Raw genomic sequence first — 23,557 nt, 5'->3', positions numbered from 1 at the left:
TGCTTCACTAATGCTAAGTCCAGTTGTCACATGCACATGCACAGTCTACGATTGAATTGTTAGCCAGCTCATGGCTGACTGCCTATCAATTGATTTCCCCAGGTAAGACATCTAGGGACCTGTTAAAAATATAATATATATACAGGCATTGCTCAATTCACTTGCTACCCCACATACACAAATACAGCCATAACAATTAAATACTTCCTTTTTCATACATTAGTCACAAATATACAGCAACAACCTGCTATTAAAACGAAGATCCGTATCTGAGCAATCAGTTGTGCATGCAGGGATATCTACAACCACACAACCATTTCACAACCATCAACTTTATAATCTAGTGTCTTCTTCCAATTCCAAGAATATTTATCTATCAAACTGGAAAAAAAAAATATCCAAAATCTGTCATAAAGAATGCCATAAAAGCAACAGAAACATGAGAATATTTATCTCTAAATGGATCTCCTTTGTCAATCTTGTATTATCAAATTCAAATCCCAAGTAAATATTTTGTTACATTAGTGCTTGCAGGCTATCAAAATGCATATTGCAAACAATGCTTCAAAATTTGAAGCTTTTAATGTGTTTGCCTATTGAAAGATACAATAGTAGTTTTGTTGTTTATTGTAACTCTTAATCCCCTACCCCCATGAAGTGGGGAAAAAATTGTCACTGGCAAATCCACTGCTGTGCTATCTCTATAGACACAAACGCTAGCATCATTGAAAACTCATGACATGTTAAAAATGGTTCAGTTTAGTGACCCGCCTAATCATCAAATGTGCACCCAACCCGCCCCTATTTCTTTGGGGGTATCACACGTACAAAAGTACTTCTCATTGTTCAAAAACATATTGCATTTAAAGGGGATGGCTAGTAACTGATCAGTGGGAATCAGTGGGAATGCTGGGGGATGATCGTTCTTATTCTTGTGGGATTCATTTAAGAGTACATTATATATCAATTGTTGTGTGAAAATCATTTGCTTCAGAACGGTCTCATATTCAAGTAATGTGCAGTTTAATGCCCCTTCACTGTACAGGCATGCTAACATGGAAACATTAAACCATGGAGCTACTTAAGTAGCTCCATGATTAAACTGCGCTACTACTGACCACTAGAGACAAACTGTAGGTCTCTCTTCCAACTGATTCTCAAATAGGCAAATACAGTGACAGGAATGGGCTTCCAAACTGACCTTTACATTCAGCTGCTTTATTTATTTACATATCCATGTTCATGATTAAATCTATCTACTGTTTCCCTTTTCCCCTATCCCATGCTGACAGGGTATCTCTCCTATCTTGGTTATCTCTGGCAGGAGGTTATTCTCATTGATCTAATCATATGCCAACCCTAACACCAGTCTCCAGACGCAAGGAAGCATCACGGCCAGTATCTCGCTGGCTGCTCTGCGCATGTAAATACTTCCCCCCCTTTTCCGTGTTTTGTCTCGGAGCCGAGCCCACTCGAACCTGCATTGGCTTCAGCTGGCTCCTCCCCCTATTAGCCGATCTACTGCTTTTCCTATTGATTGAACTCTGTATCACCTCGGCTCTCTCTCCTCTCTTTTCTCTCGGATCCCCTGCCCCATGTAGTGAGCTGAACAGAAGTGGGTCAATTAGCGGTAGTCAATAACAATAGGGATCACTGGGGTCAATTAAAGGTGATACCTCCCCCCTTTCCATAAACACAGGCCCGGTCTGCTCTCATTGAGAGTACAAACAAACCCTACCCCTAGACTGGTGTCCGACTCACATGCACTCATTAAAGGAACGACTTGCATAACTCGCATGTTTCCCTGCAATGTCTTTTGTTCATCATATCAGTAAAACATGGAAACATGCAAGTTATGCTCAGTCTCGGGGAAGGTGCATTCCAATATCTTTAGTTACAACTTACGTGTAATCATATCAGTACTTTAACAATGATTGACGGAAAACGTCAATGGCAGAATCTTGGTTTGGAAGGTTTTTTGTGAGCGTATCCAAGTACTCGGAAAAGAACTTGTAGAAAGTTATCATGAAATGTATGGCATGCGTTTATGGCCACAAATGTGATGTTGAGGGTATTCTGAGTCAACACAAATCAACACTGCATTTGAGAGATTTCCATTAATCGTCTCAGTGCTATAACACTCTGAAATACTACACACATCTCATGATGGGTGGCTAATGGATGTAGTAACAGGGTTAGGCCTGACTTGCAAAGCGTCATGGGAAATAAAAATTGAATACGCAAATGAGATCTGAAGGCTCTTCCTTTTCGCCTGATGCTATGCCGATATCAAGCACTTGTCATAAATTTCCATGCACATCACAATTTCCTGTTTTGCAGGTACACCTACTTCATCCTATATTTGTATTTTGCATGTAATTGTGTTTTTCCTGTTACCAGAAAAACAAAAACAAAAACAAAACACACTAGCACCACATATAATAAGACATGAATTACAGTCTGTACAAAGGTAGTTTAAAAATTATATCTGCATAGAGTACAGGACTACATGTATTTAAAAAAAATGGAAGCAAGCACTATAAAGTCTTCTTTCACAGATGCACATATGTGGTGAAAACATTAATAATGTACATGACAACATTGCTTGTTAGCAAAAATGAATTACATAGCATTGAGTTATCCCACATCCAATCAGCTGCTCAAACTGCCCCTTCTGTTTGTTTGTTGTTGTCTTTTTTTTACTGTGTACAGGATTCTGTCAAGTTACCACGTGCTATTGGTTAACTTAAACATCTGGACGTGATTCTCGTCAAACTCTTTTCTGTACTGCTGCAGGATATTTTCTTTCACTCTGGATAATCCGGTGACAAAGAAAAAAAAAATCTGCAAAAGTTTGAAACTGAATCTCTGCTGAAGCATGCAGGTATACGACAATCATTATTCAATGCCACTCAATCTCCGTGACACTTCAAGGTCCTGGCCTACATTCGATGATGAGACCTAACTAGAACCCTTTCTGCACAAATTAAATAAGAATAAAACGTATGGCCCCAGAATGACAGAGTGCCTTGAATGATGTACATTTACTGCCTACCACCAAGTGGTATCATCACCACTTAATGGCAAGGTTGTTTTAATCACAGTTGTTTTACAATAAAAACCCACATAAAAAGCTTGACCAGTGTTAACAAAAAACAAAAACAAATGCAAAACAGAAACTGTGACCTCTAAATTAGACATGCGAGTGATATCCACAGGACATTTGCCCCACTGTGCAACATTTGTTCTGTTTTTGCTTCCCCCCCCCCCCCCCAACAATGCACAGCAAAAATGCTACCCAACTACCGGTATGCATTATTCTTTTCTTTTCTTTTTTTCCCCACAATGCATCATAAAAACGTGAATGATTTATGGTACTGACTGATGAAGAAGTAGTCTACACATTTGCATTCATGCATCAGTTGCAGCCACCATAAAACAAATGCGTGCGAATGTACATGTACTTAGGGCTCGTACTGATTACATTAACATACAATCTATCAGTCGACATCTTTTCTCCTTTCAGGGGTCCATTATGAATGGAGGAACAGAAAACGATAACAACAAGAACTGAAAAGCAGTACCTGTCCTTGCCAATTTTATTTTCCGGGAGCAAATCAGTGCTCATTTTTTGGAAAAGTTTGATTTCAGCTTATGTACATTCTAAAAAAAAAAAAAAAAAAAATCACATCTGACGATCTAAAACAAGTAGTTCTTATCACAGCTGCACATATAAAATTCACTGGATGTCATATCTTGAGAAGTATTCAGTTCCATAATTAGTACATGTAGCTTGTCAGATATGTCAATAAAGATCTCTGATGAATGTGTCTAGCATCAAAACTGGCATCACTGCTAGATATTATGTTTATGAAAATTAACTGGTTGATAATGCAAAAGCTATCAATGTGTAACTTGAACTATCGTTCGATCAAAATAATAATATAAAAAGGACTTTAGCAAAGAAGGAAAAACATACATCGTCTGACTTACAGCAATGGAGCATGTCATAAAATTAAAAATATCTTTAACAAAAGATTACCATGACAACAGTGAGGTAAACTGACAATTTCTGCAAGGCTTGGTTGCCCAGCAAAAAATAGCTGTTACATGTATCACTTGCCTTCTGTTTACAGGAAAATAATTGTCTGTCATGGTTTTATTTTCCTGGTTACTAGCTGACAAAAGGCAGGATATACAGTAATAACTACTCAAAGTCTATGAAATATTCAGATATAGAGGGCCATATAAAAATGGGAGACAGCCATTTGCATACTTGAATGTTCAAATGCAACAGTGAATTCTCATTTTTTTTTTAAAGATAGGTGTAAAACCGTGATCAACTGAAAGTGTTATTCGTCTACACTTAGCAGATATTTGCATGTATACTCTTTCTCTCTCTCACTCGTACAAATTAGGATTCAAACAGACACAAATTAGTGGGTTACAAATCTCGAGATTTGCATGGGAATCGTAAGCCCGAGTTTTTTGCACGTGTGGACACAAAAAAATCCCCACAAATTAGCATGATCAGCAGCACGACGCTAAACCCAAGAAATCTTGCGCTTATTTCTGAATTTGCTCCACGGTGACGGTGTGAACGCTTGACCAAATACGCTCGAGATTTTATATCCCATCATTTAAAGCGCACATCACAACAGCGACCACACCACACCACTGTGAGGAGCAAGAACAGATTTATCGATCGTCAACTAGCTGGCTATTTTTGTCCCTGTGAATGCTTGCAAAAATTCATGAGATTTGGAGCGCCATCACTATCCTGCTATTTCTTAGCATGTGAACACTTACAAAAAATCTCGAGATTTGGAGCTCGATCATCATCCCGCTATTTTGTATACGTGAATGTGACTAATATGAATCTGTGTTACGAATAGCTTTTTTTTTTTCACGCGAATTACAATGATCACTGATTCAACATTATGAGTAATGTACAGATTATGAATCCCATTCTCTCGCAAAATTATCACAAGCATGCAGATTGTGGCTTGTATTACACATACTTTCTCTCTTGCACAGTTTGGAAATTAATGTGAATCTTGTACGTATTCATTTTTTCGTCCATTTGAGGATATAAAAAAGCCGAGAATGATTTTCACGCACCCTTATCCCACATACAGAACTTCTCCCTTTCAATCAATGTTAAACAAAGACACATGGCACTTTTAATGATTATCATGGCTACCACTAAAACACTGAATCATCGGTGTATACTGAAGGCGATGAAGGGCAATTTCTCAATTAGTTGCAATAAACACAACTTGACACAAGAATTACTCGTTTGAACTTTCATGACTGTACGAAACTTCTTACTACCTGAAAAGGTAGAAATATGGAATATCAGTTGACACTTCTGCAAATCGTAAGTGTAAACAACAACAGGAAATTACACATTCTCTGCACCACAAGTTCAAAATCCCAGCTTTTGTTGTTGTTTTTTTTTCTCAATCTGACAACCTGCCTATAGAATTTCTGTCATTTGTGACTGCCCTTGGCTAATTTGTGGCTGCCCTGGTCAACCAGGCCACTCAAGATTTCCAGTCTTGCCGGCATTTACACTCACAAATATGAAAATACCTTAAGGAGCTGTTGACGCTTAGCTAACTGTTTTCTTCACATCAATGTATCCATCACACATGAGCACAAAAACTGGCTGCTTTCCAGTATTTCTTCCACCCCGAAGTCTTTAACTATTTACCGCAAACCACAGAGTTGGCAACATCTCGGGGATTTCATCGCCCCGTAACCACCGTCTGTGGGTTTTTCGGTTCATGTCCGTGCCACGCACAGTTTAATCTAGTAATTATGTACTTTCCTCCCTCGGCTACTTTTGGGGAATCACTTTGAGCCGATGGCCAAGTACGTGCAACTTGTGTAACAATAATTGCAGAAACGGAAGTGGTGGGTAACGACCATATGAGAATTATATCCACAAAGATCTCGGGTGAACTTTCTGCTACAACCGAATTTGATGGTTCATCTTCAAGATGAAACACTTTGCAGTGGCTTTATGATGGGTTACAGGTGAAACTTGGAATGTTTTTTCTCCGCGAGGTTCTCACTCGATGCAGGAGAGAGGGCATACACCACCTCAGATAGGAGGTTAGCTCTGACCAATAGTCGCACTTGACCAATCATACTTCATTCCTCTTTTACCCCAAAGTGATTGCAAAATATCTGAATTGGATTGACAAAACCAAAGGGCCACTCTGACTCTGACAAAACGTCCAAATTCATAAAATCATTAGTATCACATAACAATGTTTAACATTAACTTTCATGTTTCTGAAGTAAGACCTACACTTCAACATGGAGCACTGCCCTCACTGGCTAAAAATATAGTGTCACTAGAAGGATCTGTGGCTGGATATTGGTTTTTCATGTTTGCACACATGTGACTATCTCTGATGTCTATAGACCAGTAACTATGATGTCCCATTTGTTTGCTTTACTTACATCAAACTTTGAGCATGGGGCCATTGTGTAAACATGACGTACCATTTTGGGTGACAGCTGTAGGCATCAAATGATTTTCAGTAGCTCTTCAAGTGTGGTCTATATAATATGTTCATGTGAAGACAAGAGAATATTTCCATGAACCTAAATTGTCGACTTACAAGTATTTATGTAGGCCTATACAAGAGGTGGCTGCTTCAGTCCCACATTCCCATTTCCACGTAAGTGATTTTTATATGTGTGGGTCAATGGTCTCCAGTGGGTGTTTGGAGGATTTTGTTTCATATAGGCCTACTACAACTTTGTAAGCAGAAGACGCAGCACTTCCAATTAGAACGATAGCTCATTGCAAAATCACTTTTCAGCAAATTGATGTCGAGTCTTTCAGATGCAGTCACACAGAGCCCCATTGTCGTGACTGTGTTTGGGAAAATTAATGTTGCTTTCTGAAGCTTGCACTCGGTGAGGATGCTCCCCCAGTCTCCCAGACTTGAAAGTATGCCAGCTACCATAAAGAGGCCATTCGGGTGTCAAGAGTATGGAGTCTAACCAATCTCCCTATCTCTCATACTATATCACAGAGGGGAGATGGCAAGATGAAGGACATGGTGAAAGGGATAGGGGAGGGGTGGGGTGGGGGAAGGGTGGAAAAGAGGGTTGAGGAATGAAGAAACGTTCGGTTCCAGCCAGCTGAGTGGATACAATCTCCATGCATGTTGATCAACATCTAACAAGAGGTCGATGCACTCTTTGCAAATCAAATCCATGCCCGAGATAATTCACAAAAGGCAATATCGAAGTCACAAACGTGAATTTGGTATGTCCCTCCACCCCCCCCCCCCAATAGTTGTGTATATGGGTATGTGTGTGGAAGTGTGTATTTGTCTGTTTCATATATGTTCTGCCCAGACCTCCTGGTTTATTGTTCTTGGCAGGAATCAGCAAAAACTGGTGGATATTACTTGCCCGAATTTACCAGGCCAAACATGCCAGTCTCCGACGGCCAGACTAACATTATTGAGGGGTTCCCGATCGATCGGCAGACTTTGCGCCGTAATTGTGTCATTGCCAGAGAGGACGGAATCTAGAGTGAACTCGACTCCTTATCAGATCTGGATGGCCAATTCAACAGTCGGACTACGGAACCCATTATTATCAATTTACCTGGTGCTCGATGCAGGGCAGCTCTTTATGCCCCACATATGCACCTCGTGGTTCAATGTCATCAGAATCATCCCCGTAATTTTTCAGCGACACAATTTACGTCATCGTTTTGCATGCAGGCTGCTCGCTGATGTACATTGGAGGTACCCTCCCGAGGATTAGGATGTGGCATATAAATCACTTTTCATTTCAGCGGCCATTAAAGCATGTTCCATCTATGTAAGCCGCATTTCGTAATGGCACAAATCAGGGACAGAATTCTGCACGAAACAAGCAAGGAGCGGCCATTCACTGGATAATTCAAAGGCAATAAACAAGCTGTATGATTCCTCTTTCAAGTCTAAACAAGGCACACCCATCTAAGATGTTGAATGTTTTATCTTTGTAATGATCTACAAAAATGTGTCCGGTACTGCAGGCAAAGGAAGCAAAGGAGGGAGATATATTTCTTATTTCTTATATATCCCTGTAAATGTCTGTCAAATCATCCGAGGAATTTAGTTCAGAACAAAAATTTGTACATCAAACATCAAAGTGGTGCCAACATTCTTCTTTTTTTTTTTCTTCACATCGGTAAACCTCTAGCAAATCATCGCAGTAAACTTGTACTTGTTCATAAATGTGTTGGTGCTGGTTTTCATCAGGCTTTCTCCACAGTAATTAGCAGTTCTGCGGACCAAGCAGAATTTATGGCCTGTTTATCGCAAAATAAAACACATAAAAATTTACGTGTAATGCCCAGCCCTACGATGAAATGCTCACTGTTTGCGTTACCATGCTGATGAACAAGATCTACTGCAAATCATCAGGGTAGAATATTCATTTATAGTGTCTGCTCACATACATACAATACAATGTATATTATGGAATCATGACCAGGACAAAATCTGCCTTGAAAGTCTTGCTTGAAATATTTTTTTTAATACATTATATGACATTATTTGTCATTCGTTTTTGCTACATCATACTGCACTGCTAAATATCTTGATGTAATTGCGTCATTCATTTCAAAATGCACAAATGTGACCTATGTGTACATAATGTACTACAGTAAGATTCACATTGCACTGGAATTGGACAATGACAGTTACACATTGTTTGTATCCACTGTTTGAAATGAATGCTTCAAATCTGCTTGAATTTCATGTTTTCTTTCAATACCACTATCTTGCAATACAGAATAGCTTTATCCAAGAAACAGACATCATCACTTTTGACAGCATTTAACAGTTAATTCAAGTGATAATTCATGGTGCAATATAAAACATCAATTATCAAATCAATGCTGGGTCAGAACAGACTCTGTACACGAGGCATCATGACATAAAATGCTGTCAAGTAATTTTAGAGTGAGCAACACCACTGCAGACATGCCAACAGGGCTTTAATTCAATGGCATCCCCCATGTCAACAACGCTCCATTTTTGCCACATCCTCACACAAATATTTGCCCACACCTTTCAAACATTTGGCATCCACACGTCATCACAAGGGTGAACTTTTTTTTTTCTCCTTCTCATGCCTTGCCTCATTTAGTAGCACACATTAAAACAGTTTTAATTCGTCACTCTGTGCAGCTTAAAGGGATGAATCAGTCCTAGCTACAGTAGGCATGTTACAGTGCCACCCACCTTCACAAATCAATATCAAGGAGGTTCTAACAAGCCATCCGCAGGGAATTCATTGTTTCACATGCATCTTGATAGTTGAATAAAATTCAAAAAAAAAAATTAATTAAAAAGTCAAGGAGATGTTTTATTACAATGTGCATACTTTTGTCAAGAAAAGGAACATCTCCCGTTTCAGAGCTACATATTGTACTGTAGCGGAATATGGGAAACTTGGTGGGTGTGAACTTCAATAGCAGTTACGAGTACTACAATCATTCATGGAAAACCACACCTAAACTTACACAATGAATTCAAATCAATTGACTGAATATCAACAATAATAATTAGTAATGATAACAACCTACATACAGAGTTATCACATCAATTAGCTGACCCTGGAAGATAAAACCTTGAATCTATATAGTTGAATGTTTTATTTAGATTTGAATTATGATTTGTTTTGCATGGCCACTTATGGAGAAATAAATGCTTGTATTAAAGAAAGCACCCTTGGGGCCAAGAGCTTGAAGTCCCCTCTGAAGGGCTAGGACATGGAAATGAAGTCCTTAGGGGTTACAACCTATGCTTCCAGGGGGCCTTGAACCCTGGGACTTCATGATTGATAACCCATGGCTTTATCCACTGAACCCCAACAGCTCCTCCAAGAAGAGATGAAAGGACATTTTGAAGTAGAGCAAGATAATAAACTAGAAAAGTATTCTTAGAGCCAAGACCTCTGCCAAGTAGCTCATTTCCACCCACACACGCATTCTGAAAATAGCCTAATTTCCAAATGATGAAGAAGCCTTTGTTTATATTACTTCCTCAGCTTCCAGCATGCTGTGCGGCGCCTCCAGCAGAGCACACGCTTTATAGTGCGCATACAAACGTGTATATAAATATGCAAACCTCAAATACACGCAGCTTGAACTACTATTAGTTCATTGACCCTATCTGCCAAAAGATTAAAAATCCTTCAAAAATTCACTCAAATTCCTAGATCACTACCAAAATTTAATCATCTGTTCCTTGTGTCATTATCAACTTTTGCTGTGAGTTTCATCCAAATCTGTACACAACTTTTTTAGTTATTTTGCAAACAATATCTGGGTAACATAAAAGAATTCTGCCTATGGATTAAATACAATGTGGTATACAGCATACGACTAACATGTAAGCAAATGATAGGTATAGTGCACATCTTAGAGTGGAAAAAACAACAACCTTATGTGCATTTGAAAAGTTATGGGCATCAGTAGAATGAAGACTTTGACATCAGTAATACATCAATAATGTTGATCTTGATGTCATAATTACTACCATTATCACTATCATAGCATCATTTGTACGATAAATATAATGTATGCTTTCTAATAGCAACAGTAGGTTTGTGCTTCTTGGTATTATTCTCAATATGTTTGTGATCATTTCAACTTGAATATGTAAGGTTTCATCAGAAATAAAAACTAACTCCACATGCATTTACTCACAAAAACAGATGTACAATGTATACTCTATCGAAAGGACTGAAGAGTACACATATATCATATCACCAATGTACCCTTGCTATTCAAGTATGACGTGCTGAAAACACTCTCGATAATGGAGGGATATACAAACAGATAAATCATGGATGCGAGTTTCATATTGTTTCACATCAACACACAACACGAGGTTCACTTTCAATAAATGCAAGGTCAAAGGGTCGGATTCACGACACCATTCATTTTGCTAATTACACACCAAGCCAGGTATGAAGGCCATGTTCACAAAGGCAGCATCACGCACTAATACCAGGTGACAGGAGTAATCACCCCAATGGCAACAGTTGCCTACTGGCCCTTATTTGTTTTATAAGTTGAGTGTGGAATTGCTATAAACTAGGATTAAGCATCCTTACACCCTTTTCCCTTCTAAAGCAGAATACTACTCCAAATCCATGTTGAGTTTGATAGAGTAAAATCAAATCAATGGAACAGCAAAAGTTTCACTTCAATTGGAAATAACTCACTTGACATTAATTTTTAAGTTTCAAAAGTTTTGACAAAAAAGTAATATCTGTCACTCCACATACATGGGTAAGATGAGGCAATATGATATCAATGCCTTGTGACTACTTCATACAAATGACAAAAGAAAAGTCAAGTTTCAGTTTATAACTTAAAAGCATGAGCCCTGCTCACTTAAAAGTTAAAATTGAAGGATCATCATGCGTCTAATATATATATATATATATATATATATATATATACATATACATATATAAATTTATATATATTTAAAAAGACAACAAGTGAAGATTTGTGTAAACGTCAATGTGAGACTTATGGGGTGATGAAACCCCAACATGATTTCCTTTGCATTTAATTAGATATGTGCAATTGTGACTAATATCACTATTTTTTTGAACACATGGGACATTTTAACCTTCAATAATTTTCCTCATTTCATGTTTGTTTACTCTGACAATAAAAAACAAAATGTTCTCAAAGTTTGACTTTACCTTAATCTATAAAGACAACTTGACATTTTTCTTAAACCCTTTCTTTGCCAGGGAGTTTGGACAGTGTGTACAATGCTATAGAGTTTTCTGTGCTAATCAGCACTCACAAAACACACAAAGGATTAAAAGAGATTGATGGTTTTTGAAGTGAACACCTTCTTCCACAGTGAATCGTGATCCTCCTAACTAGTTTTACAACCACTAGTTTGTTTCGCACCTAGCCATTAATATCAAATCACATCGTACAGATGATACCAAACAACACCAAGCAACACGGAGGAGGTCGAGCGTCAAACTCCGAGCGGCATTTATGGCTCTTTCACGATATATGAACACGTCTGGCGGATGGCATCAATCGAAACCACTCACAGATAACTCAGAGTGAGAGAGGAGACCTCCTGATACGACAAACATTACACACCATTCAGCCTTATATAGCTGCTTCACACGCTGCTCTGAAAGCACTCACAGGGTTAAAACTAAAACATCATAATTTGCCAAGGTCAGATACGACACAAATAAAGCCGGCTCAATTCAGCCAACTTCTATTACAACAGACATACATCAACTGACATACACACTTACATACTTACACACACACACTCTCACACATAATACACACAGAACACAGATCCTTAAGTCACAAAAATCAGCTCATTTCATCATGGGCACACAGACTCTAGACTGTGCATGCTATTCTGTCCCTCTCCCCACTCCTTGTTCTCAAAGCTGACCTCTGAATGATAATCAAGATGGGTATGCATTCATTGCCCATCAGCATCCTCCATGTGAGGAAGAGAAGAATCTAAGAGCTCCTTGAAAGCTTTTTGGTATTGGGGTCACTTCAAACACAGACTGGAACATCCTCCTGACTCCATCCATTCATTTATTCCACTCCATTTCTTTGCTGAAATCAATACGTCACGGTTGACTTTTTCACACTGCATAAAACACTCTTATTTTCTACTCACACTTATGACAGATACATTTTGAACCATTTTTTGTCTTTTAGTTTTCTTTTGATTCTTGAGAGTTAGGTGGGAGTCTTATTGGCCTGGAGACTAGATGATGACCTGGTAGCAACTCCAGTCTCCACTGGTTTCTGAGACATTGTGGCGACATCTCCTGCAAACTAGCCTGGTCTTCAGGGAGTCGTGGGAGAATCAAACATGTTTATTGTTTTTCTTGAAGACTTTTTCCAGTCTCTAGCTTCTCTCCATCAGATGTGGCCATGTCGCTGAGACTAATTATTGTCCGTGACTTGGGAGATGTCTCGCATGAAATCTGCGCAACCTTGCGGAGAAATGTGACGACGTACTGGCAACAATGTGGAGACGTCTCTGACATCTCAGAGACGTCTTGAAGAAGTCGCTGTTTGATTGCAGCAACATCCCCATGACTTCTGGACAAATATAAAGCTGTTATCTTGATTTGGAGATATCTCGGAGGCGCCCAGAAGTTGCCACATGGTCGAAGCCAAAGCAATTTTTTATCTTTCAAGTTGCACGAGTCACCATTACTGATCAGTCACAGCAGATGCAGCAACATCTCCTCCAGTGAGGTACAATGTAGGCCCTTTGAAGAGAGGGTTCAACACCCTGAAATGAGTCTTCCCATCAAGCACACAAAGTGCAAAGACATTCTATACAGCAGCTGTGTTGCAAACTCCAAGATGTGTCAATCAACCACACAGCAACCACAATCACATGCACATATGAGTGCAAATATGTACCAATAGGGTATATGCATGCACCATCTTCAAATGATACATGGTTTGCTGGTGAAAGTGAATGGAGTTGAACCCAAGTTCCTCTTTAAACATGGCTTGGCAGTCCAAGCGGTCAGAGTAAAAACGGACATGCAGAATCTAGCAAAATTTTCACTGGAAAGCTCTTCTAGACCGCAAATGGCCAAAAGTGATTTGAAAAACATGTTCGCGAGAAATGTGACATGAAAGATGTCCTTGCAAAGAAACATGATCTAAGCTGGACCACAGACTTACAGAAAAACAAAATTAGCATAAAACGTGATTCTAAATATGTTGAACAGTAGAGAGTTCTTCATTGATCTGAAAGAACTCCCATCAATTGAAACAGGGATGGTCACTTATTCCACTCTTTCGTCATGCCTCTTCAAAAGTCTCATAGGCTTTTTAAACACATTTATCACCTTATTCCAACATAAGCAGTAAGGTGGCTCAGTGGCAGCCCATCTGCCTTGCAATCAAAAGGCTATGGGTTCAAGCCCCGGTGAGAGTAGCCGAGTACTGTTGTGCATAAACATGCAGACAGCTCCAGTATTAGGTAAGAACACTACATCCCTCAGATAAGACATACACTGTTACAGGGAGTTCCCATGTTTTGAGAGAGTCACAACTCACGCACATATGTGTAAAAGATCCCACTCCACTTCTTGGAAGGAGCTGGAGCGCAAATGTGGTAAAGTCGCACACTGTTGTACATACACACATTCAAAGCGGGCAAATAATGCCAACCACTGAGCCCCAGGTGACTAGCAACAGCCTGCAAAGCAGGTATCAACCCACCGCATTGCGCCACTCCAGAAACAAATGCTCTAAATACCTGTAAACATGGGTTTGAATTCATTCCACACCTGCAACTTCTATACATCATGCCTCTGACTTTTCCATTCCCACTGGCCCTTTTTAAGAAGACAGGTATGCATTTCTGACATTAGGGATTTTCAGCATAGAAATACATGCAGAGTAAAAATTTGCTCTTTTGGTCATCTGTCGGACAAACATACAATTAAGTTAATGAATGAGGAAGCAATTCACTCGGCCTCTTCCAGTCCGACTTGGCTTCAAGTGCAGCAAAATTTACCCCAAAACTGAATCAACTTTCACAGTTACATTCAAGATCTCAAGTTGCAAGTACATTTCCTACATCTCATAATCGCTCACACAGACAAAAATCTCTGGACAAAAACCGAAACCACCACTTCTCACTAAATCACTGGATCACTCTGTATCGGACTTGCATTGGTCCAAGAAGGAAACAGAGCAAAGATGATCAGTGAAGGATGCGTTTAGAGTGTCATGAGAATATGTCATGAGAATATCACACACAGAACACATAAAAGAGTGTTAGAACACAGGCATGATGTCATGTGATATGGCTCGCCACAAACCACTGCAAATTCACAAAGGGGCATAGGCATTGACAATGCTTTACTATGAAGACTGGAAAAGCAAATTTTTTCATGAAGTTTGATAAAGTGTAACTAATTTCTACCCTTTTAAGGTTATAACATTGCGGAGTGTTTTTTCAATGCGCTATTGAAAAGAAATTTAAAGATTTTTGTTACATTGTTAATCTAATCAAATTAAAAAGTGAGAAGGCTTTTATTGCCTAGGTAAGCAAACTTTGTCACATGAAAAAAAAGTTCACACAAAGTACATAAACATTGTTTAAATATACTTCATACCCCTTCTGGTTTATGTCACCGTTGATATCATATTTTGTATGTGTTGCTATAGAATCATGACTAATCATTTCCTACAACTGCATAATAGCTATACAGCATATGAGGGGAAGTAGGCTTAATATAACCATACCTCTCAGGACCAAAAGGTATACCAAAATACCACCAAAATAGCGTCAGTTGTATTGAGAAAAGTGACATTTCTCCATCCAAAGGATTAGAAAGCTTTTTCTTTTTACACGAAATGTCACAAGTCAACATTTATGATAGTTTGATCTCTTTAGATAAAGGAGTGAGAACATGCTCATGGTTGACTTTCAACAACTTTGTGACTGCAGAATATCACAGAAACTTCATTGACTTCTGGAACCACCTTTCTCCAAGACTAAAGTCAAGACAGTAACCAGCACAATAGCATACATTCTAAAACAGTGACACAAAAAGCAAGAGAGAGTGAAGAGAACTTACTTCTTGGGTTTACATTGGCCATCTTCTTCTCGCTCCTCTCCTGACGTGGAGGATGCCGAAGCCGGGTTGCTCTTCCTCTTAGTTCCCAATTTTTCTTTCACCATCCGCGGTCTGGGTTTTCGGGAATCCGAGGACGAGGTTGACTTTGCCTCATCTTGGCTCTCGGCATTTGAGGAGGCAGCGGAGGATGCCGCTGATGATGACGGCAATGATGGTACCTGGTTCCTGGTGCTACTGCGAGTTGAAGGACCAGTGATGGGTTCCTGCTTGGAGACCTTAAACTTGGTCCTGCTTCTCAGGTCCCGTCGCAGCGTGCGCAGCGGCCGCTTGGCCACTAATTTGGGTTTGGAGTCCTTGTCCGCAGTGCTAGGTGCTTGCTTGGGCTTGGCGGCAGTCCTGTCTTTTGAAGATGATGGTTGCTTCTTGGCCGATTGCTTGGCCTGACCCTTTTTCTGGTGGGATGCAGCATTAGATTTTGATAGTTGCTTCTGCAAAGGTGACGACGATGGCGGCGATTGCGTCAAATGCTCTGACACTTTGCTTTCCTCTGCAGATGCTGTCGCAGTGTTTTTACTGGTCGCTGCGCCACTGTGGTTAGATACTGATTCCTGAGTGCGGAATGGGCGCAATACATTTCCCATTGTACATGTAACTGAAGTTCGTAGTCTTTTAGCTATACTTTCCGAAGAATCAGTGCTGTCTCCTTCCCCTTTTATAGAAGCAACACCGGGACTACTCGACTTGGGGGAGCGTGCTCTGGTGGAAACAGCTGGAGGAGAGGACACAGGTTTTTTAGAGGCTAGTTTTGCCGACACAGATTTTGCCCCTTGTTTGCTGCCTTTGCTCTTACTTACTTCCTTTTTGGCTGTGGAACTCTTTGATTTGGAGAGTCCTTTTGGCTTAGGAGCTCCCTCTGCCTTGGATGATTTCTTTGCCTTTGATGTTTCCTTTGCCTTTGATGCTTCCTTTGATGTCGAAGGCTCCTTTGCCTTTGGAGAGTCCTTTGGCTTAGAGGACTTCTTCTTACTAGGAGAGTCCTTACTCTTGGACTGTTCTCTTGCACTCTGAGAACTGCCCGCTGGAAGGTCAGCAAACGACTCCTTCAACTCTGTCGATGACTCACCAGACGTGCCACTTGCCTCCTGGACTGGCTGCACTCTTGCTCTCTCGGTCAGTCCTGGATCGGTTAAGCCCAGTGGTGTGGGAGACTCCTGGAGTGCAGGATGTTCGGTCACAGTGGAAGGCGCGGGAAGGGTTGCTGGAGAGTCCGCTGGCAGCACTGGCATTGCTTGGTCTGTGGCACTGTCCGTGGGGTCCTCTTTCGACTGGTTCCGCTTGTCCGTGGTACCGACATCCTGGTCCGACTTGGGTCTGTGCAGGGAGGCATATAGGGCTCTGATCAGTTCTCGTTCTTCCTTCCAAAGGAGGCCTTCATTATATTCCTGCATTAATGATAAAAACAAACAAACAAACATAGGAAATGATTCATATTAGTTGACTGGCATGTACAACACAAAACTGAATACCTGCATAAAAATATATAATGCAATGAACAACCTAATGGTTCATTTCTGCAATGCAGGTGGACAAAGACATTTCTACATCCTGGAGAAGACACTGACTTTTGTCCCCTAGAATGCTGAAATAGTTGAAACTACACACAAAATACTTTGGAGGAAAATTTTAAGTTTTTTAACATGTTGTGAAGAGATTGAATGCTGCCCAGTGATGAGACTTAGTCTGTTTTTAGATGGTAAGAAATGCATCATATGTAGTAATTTTCTTTAAAATATTTTCTTATCGTACCTGGAATCATACAAAAGCTATGTCACAAACTCTTGGCCTGTTAATCGAACACACAGCTCTCAATGTGCATGCCTGCAAGATTACATGTGTGCATATGAAATACACAATACTTGAATAGCATGTGGTTGCTATGGAAATAAGTTCAAGGGCAACTTAAGTTCCGCCTCCATCGGAATGGGCTGTACCATCAAATGATAGGAAGGCTTCAGGTAGATTTAGTCCGACACATTTGGAAAATGTGTGCAGAGGTGATAAGCTCCACCGTTAGGAACATTCATGCATCCCATGCTGGCGAAAGGAAGTGGTTAATATAGAGCTGCACATAGGAAAACATAGAAGTAAATGAGGGAAGCAAATATTTGTACATTTATTCATAAAACAGATCTTTTTCCTGTAATACCCCTACAGAAAGTCATCTGTGGTGTAGATTAATTAACCCATTAAGGCCGATTTTACTACAGCACACATTTCCCATACACGTCTGCCAAAGTATACTCGGGACTCGTCCTCAACAAGTTAAGAATATCCCAACACTTTAACAAATCGGGGCAACATGCTCAGACTGTAATGTCCCCCTTCCTAAATTATGCAAATAAGGATAACTCCCTCTATTTGTACATGACTGGTCAGTGCACACTTGAAAGACTTGGAGACCACAGGGATTCAAGGGAGACCCAATTCATTTGCTGCTCACTAGGTTACATTTGAAACCACAAATAGCACTGGTCAGCGAATATGTACACCAAAGTGTACGCTCATTGGTAACAGTCAACTCCAGATGAGATTCTCCAACTGTGTGTGTATTTACATACAGATCAGTGATAAAGCTGTACGCAATTCATAATGGGGATTCTCAAATGCATAATTTGAGCCAGGCCAGCCTTTGCACTCCAAAATGCCCCCATGCTACCATGTCTTTCACATCAGGATATGCACTAAGCCACTAAAATTTAAAATTTTTAAGACATGTTTGAAGACTGGCCCTGGCCCATTATTTAGATGATTTGGTTGGTCAGAGTGTAAACAAACAACTGGTTGGCTTCTGGCTTTAAAAAAGCAAAAACAAAAATATCCTGGTAACGCATATCTATTTAAAGAAACCATGACAACTATAGAATATGGATATCAATGAGATATGATTGACATGACACTCATTCTAGAACACTCATTCTAAAACATTGATAATCATCAACTTGAATGATTGACATATTTATTACACTGTAAACCCAAGATCCCATGCCTATTATAATACCTCAGCATTTGGCTTGAGTTTGTGCTGCAAAAACTTCATTTGTTGTAAAAAAAAAATAATAACAACAAATAAATAAAAATATGAATCTGCAATGTGTCTAGGAAGTACTGACAAAGAGATATGGAGATCATATCAATGGGTGCATTTTATATTTTTATTGCAGTTCAATTTTAACAGAGACTTGATCGTCGAAAGGATTATTTACAGGGCTGTTCTCATTTCACTGATTGTATTCACACAGCATGCTTGACTTACTGGATATTTTTATTCATGGTATTTCATTTACTGTATGAGCTGAAATTTTCGCGGTGGTTTTATTCTTTGTGAATCGCCTTTGAACCGCGAAAATAACAACATGCGAAAATAACAACACGCAAAAATAACGCGCGAATAACTAAGTTCAGTTAGACCCTCGCAACCACAAAATCAGTAACAACACGCGAAAATGTCCTCCAAGCAGCAATTCGCGAAAATATCTGTATACGAAAATTTCAGCTCATACAGTATATGTACAGACAGAAGAAAATTACATTTTTAAAAGTGTGTGCATCAAAGTACTTCAATGAAGCATTAATGTATTGATGCATTGAAGTATTATCAAAAGCTTACTGAAGTGTAGCAAGTTTGAGCTATTCAAAGATAACTATCCAATATATATCTTTCAGCTCCTTGCTATTTGCAACTGATGGTACAGAAGTTGTTTCTGGATATATATTTAGGCCCCCAGGAAGGAAAAAAAAAAGCGCACGTTCATAGTTGCACAGATTTTAATCATTCAACAAGACCGGGCTCAAATCAAATGACCTTTAGAGATCCAAGATGCTAATTGATCGAATATAAATAACATCTGTCAAGGTGTCTGCCGGTGCTTCCAAAAATAAGAAGTAGAAAATAGGAGCACACCCTGAACAACCTGTCTTTTTTTATGTTATGTCCTGCAGGGGTAACCTGTACCCAAGGAGGTATCACAGTTACCTCCCTGCTGTACCCCTGATGGTAGCGGGTGGTTACCTGTTGAACTCCTTATGATTCATCGAGAATTCGACTTGGGTTTACCGGCGATGAATATCTCCACCCACCTTTCAGAACGAGATGCGATGATGCCGGATTATAATCACAAGTGCGGAAACTAAAGTCCCTGACTTTGGTTTTGCTCTGCATGCATGCGTGCCGCTTCAGCAGAAACTCCAAAATAGCAGAATTCTAAAGGATAAGAATCTGTGTTTTACTTCTTCTTTTGTTTGTTTGTTTTTTTGCATCGGGCCTGGATTTCAGCTGTATAAATATAAAATTTGCCTTATAACCATCCAAAATAAAAAAAGAACAAATGTTAGCTATGATATAAATATCTTGGTACGAGAACATGCTTTTTTTTTTTTACTTGCATTAGCTAAAAATAACAATTTTTCTGAATTTCATCTATAACAATTAACATACAGTTAAACCTGTCTATAGCGGCCACCCAAGGGAAATGAAAAAAAGTGGTTGTTATAGACAGGTGTATGCTATAGACAGGTTATCCAACTTTGTGTGCATTGCCTACATGTACACGTATCATCGCTGTATACAAGTACTTACACATACATGTATGTGTGTACGTATGCACACGTGTGCTTCCTGCATTGAGCAATGCCGGTATAAAATTATGAAATTGTTGTACAGCATGTGTACAGTCGTGAAGTATTATAACTGAATGAGTGATGAATGCAGCGGTGACGACCACTGAACGTTGCCAAGGAATAACTGGCACAGCTACAAAGCAGAAAAACACGCTGAATTATTGGCTCGGTTACGACTCCATCGGGTCTGTGGCTGCTACAGACAGGTTAAAATCTACCACGGGGAAACAAACTTTGTGACCGCTGGCCACGTTAGACAGGTGGTCACTATACACAGAGTCTTAACAGGGCTTTTCTTTGGGGGGATTTTTCAGTGGCCGCTATAGACAGGTGGCTGCTATAGACAGGTGGAAGGCAGGTTTGACTTTACATGGAAAATTGTGAAGGTATGACATCATCAACTTGCTCATTTGAATATTCATACGGACTGGTCAAGAATTGTTTTCCGCAAAAATGTACAATTTCAACATGTCATATCCTCCTTATTTCTTATCCTATTTTTGTCATTTTTCTATTGTTCTTTAGGGAATATTTCTCTCTTTCTTTTGAAGTCTATTTGTTTTTGGTGTGGATTTCCTCATTAATAACACATGTTTTGTAACTGGACGTCTGCTGGCACTTTACGTGGAATAAATTTGGATGAACCATGGTCTAATTCTATAACCACCTACATGAATTCAGGCCAGAGTAGTGAGCAATGGTCACAGAAAAGCACTTAATAACACAGCTGTACTTCTGTAGCCTGCTTGTCATCTCATAAGTGGAAACTTTTGTATGATTTGTATGTTTGCTTATGTTTGGCCAATTTCAGTGATCATTACTTGATTATGATTTTGTGAATGAGTGTATTTCTGTCTATGTATTTTGTTTGATATCTGAAATAATTTTCTGTGTTCTCATTCTCCCACTAGCTTGGTAGAGCACAATATAAACAAAAGTTACCACAGTGCAAAATATTTAATGTGAAGGACTATAATGTGATTTTGGACATGTTCAAAATTAAAAAAAAAATAAAAAATCGGCTCCAGCATATCTCTATGAATCCGAACATATAGCTAATGAATACAAAGAACGTCAAATATGTTACAAACTACAATACAACAAATGTGAACATTATGTTCAAATTTTTATGATCATTGGGAATTTCGTTGGCTCAATAAACTCTAGTGTGATGCGGCCATAATCTGTGTAAATGATACATACAAGTGAAAAGGAATTGAGAGGAAGATAAAAGACATGGCAGTTCTACTCTTACTGCACATGCAAGAAAACAGATGCTATTGCTAAAAAGTTCTTCAGGAGTTCACCGCTCTTGTTTGTTTGAAAACTGCACACAATGAGATTTACAAAGGATGAACGGCAGCTCGAATTCCTGAAAGTGACCAAGACAATGGGTCTGGCGCAACTTTCATTTGTGGTCGTACAACTGAGAGTACGCACACTTGAAGAGAAGTCTGCCCTCGATGACAGATCATTGTCAAAGAGAGAATCTTCTTCAACCTCACTTGATGCTAGTTTTGGTTTACGAAAAGCTTTCTGTGTGTATTAAAACAGAGTGGGTTATTAAGATGCTGGATTGTGCATGTAGAGTGAATTTTCAGGTGTTGGAGCACTGGAGATTCTAGAGATCTAAAATACTCTTGAATTTATGAGCCTTTTATGGACATACTCAAGAACCTTTACAAGATTCAGCATGCATGCATTATTTGAAAGATTAATTTCTGTGCTCGGTTTGCTAACATATACTGACCAATCAGAGCTGTGTGTGCTGAAGCTGTGATTGATTGCCATGATAGCTAATAAAATTGAAATATCTCGAGAGTTGAGATCACTGAAGAATAAAAACCTACGGGGAGGGTTTAAATGCTTTAAATACTTCCTTTTAAACAGCACGCAGTGCATCCAACAAAAGCAAAGAAGAGAAATTCATGGGGGGTAGTTTATTACGCAGGCATTGAGTTGAATACCAGTCACTGAAAATGTCATCTCTTTGTGAATGCATACTCATAGTAACATTGACAGTGACGCTACAATTGAAATTTATTTGCGTGTGATGGAACACACAAAGACGTTATACACTGCTCTAATGGACTGCACCAGTCATGATGCAAGCAGACAGCGAAAGAGGGGAAGAAAGAGGAGTGTGGTTCTTTTGAATTCTTCGCATTTCTCTGCTCACCACAAACTGGTCAAACTTTCGTTTTGACCAGGGAGACTCAGCCTTTCCATCAGTCATGCCTTTGTCCAAATCCTGAACCTCAAATTTGAGGAGTAAAGTAAAGAGCTTAAAATTGATGGCTCTTCACCCCAAGGATTCTTATATCTAAACATTACACCAAGACTCCTTCCAGTTTGCGGTTTTAAAGAAAGATTGGAATCATTTGTTTGAGAAAATAACAAATAAGTTACTCTGTTGATATTTTCTCCCTTTACTCTGTTCTTGTATTCTCCCATTTCTGAGAAATGCAGCTTTAAATGTAGCTTAGAGCACATAAAGCTGTATTTGTATGGTGTTTTTCAATGATAGGATGCATGCGGGTCATGAGAGGGTCACAACCACAAGCAAATGTGTAGCATTCCATGGTCAAGAGATACTGAACCAACTATTTCAACTTCCAATCCTTTTATTTTTTAAAGTATTCTTTTCTTCCCCTTCCCCTGACTATACTATCAAAAATACCTCCATTTACATTCCTTTATCATTCTCTAAAAAATCCTTGATTAACACCAGCGCAAATTAAAAAGCTATGTTTGTCATTGTTTCTGTGATATAATTACACCATATGAGGATGTAATGGCACTAATGAAATAGTAACTTTTTGGCACAAAAATGCTTAATGACAGACAAAGTCACTTGCCCTCCTTTCTGCTGCCAGAAGGTCATGGTGTTACACAGTCAGATCTTACACCCTGTTCACACCCAGCTCCTCCTTCAGAAGTAAACCCTGTTTGTAGGCAAACACAACTAATGGAGCAGACAGTGGTTGTGTTCACACAATTTTCACAGAAGTGGGTCATATCTTGGAAAGTTGAATACTTCAGCTTCGTGCAACTCGGGTAGTAGTGACATTATGACCTGGTGTGGTTGCTACTTGTAGCATTGAAAATGTGAAAATTTATCATTCCATGACTTTCTTATTCTAGGTCTGAGTTTGATGATTCTGCTTGTATGAACTTACTCTAGTCATTAAAAGCCAACATCGTAATGATGTGGTAT

The 23,557-nt window shown here is 39.3% G+C and overlaps 2 protein-coding genes across 2 annotated transcripts in view; both read right to left on the bottom strand.

The window, feature by feature from the left end:
• The window catches only part of LOC140233477 (uncharacterized), an 84,333-nt gene extending 68,029 nt beyond the window's left edge, over positions 1-16,304 (bottom strand). Inside the window, exon 1 of the mRNA XM_072313597.1 lies at positions 15,664-16,304. Within this exon, the coding sequence (XP_072169698.1) occupies positions 15,664-16,304 (641 nt within the window). The remainder of the gene's footprint in view (positions 1-15,663) is intronic.
• A 49-nt stretch (positions 16,305-16,353) lies between these two features.
• Positions 16,354-23,557, bottom strand: part of LOC140233357 (uncharacterized) — an 86,626-nt gene continuing 79,422 nt past the window's right edge. Inside the window, exons 2-3 of the mRNA XM_072313464.1 lie at positions 16,405-17,105; positions 16,354-16,372 (exon numbers count right to left, since the gene is read on the bottom strand). Of these exons, the coding sequence (XP_072169565.1) occupies positions 16,354-16,372; positions 16,405-17,105 (720 nt within the window). The remainder of the gene's footprint in view (positions 16,373-16,404; positions 17,106-23,557) is intronic.

Source organism: Diadema setosum, chromosome 9, assembly GCF_964275005.1.
Source record: "Diadema setosum chromosome 9, eeDiaSeto1, whole genome shotgun sequence".
NCBI lineage: Eukaryota > Metazoa > Echinodermata > Echinoidea > Diadematoida > Diadematidae > Diadema > Diadema setosum.
This window is presented reverse-complemented; position numbering and strand designations above follow the sequence as displayed.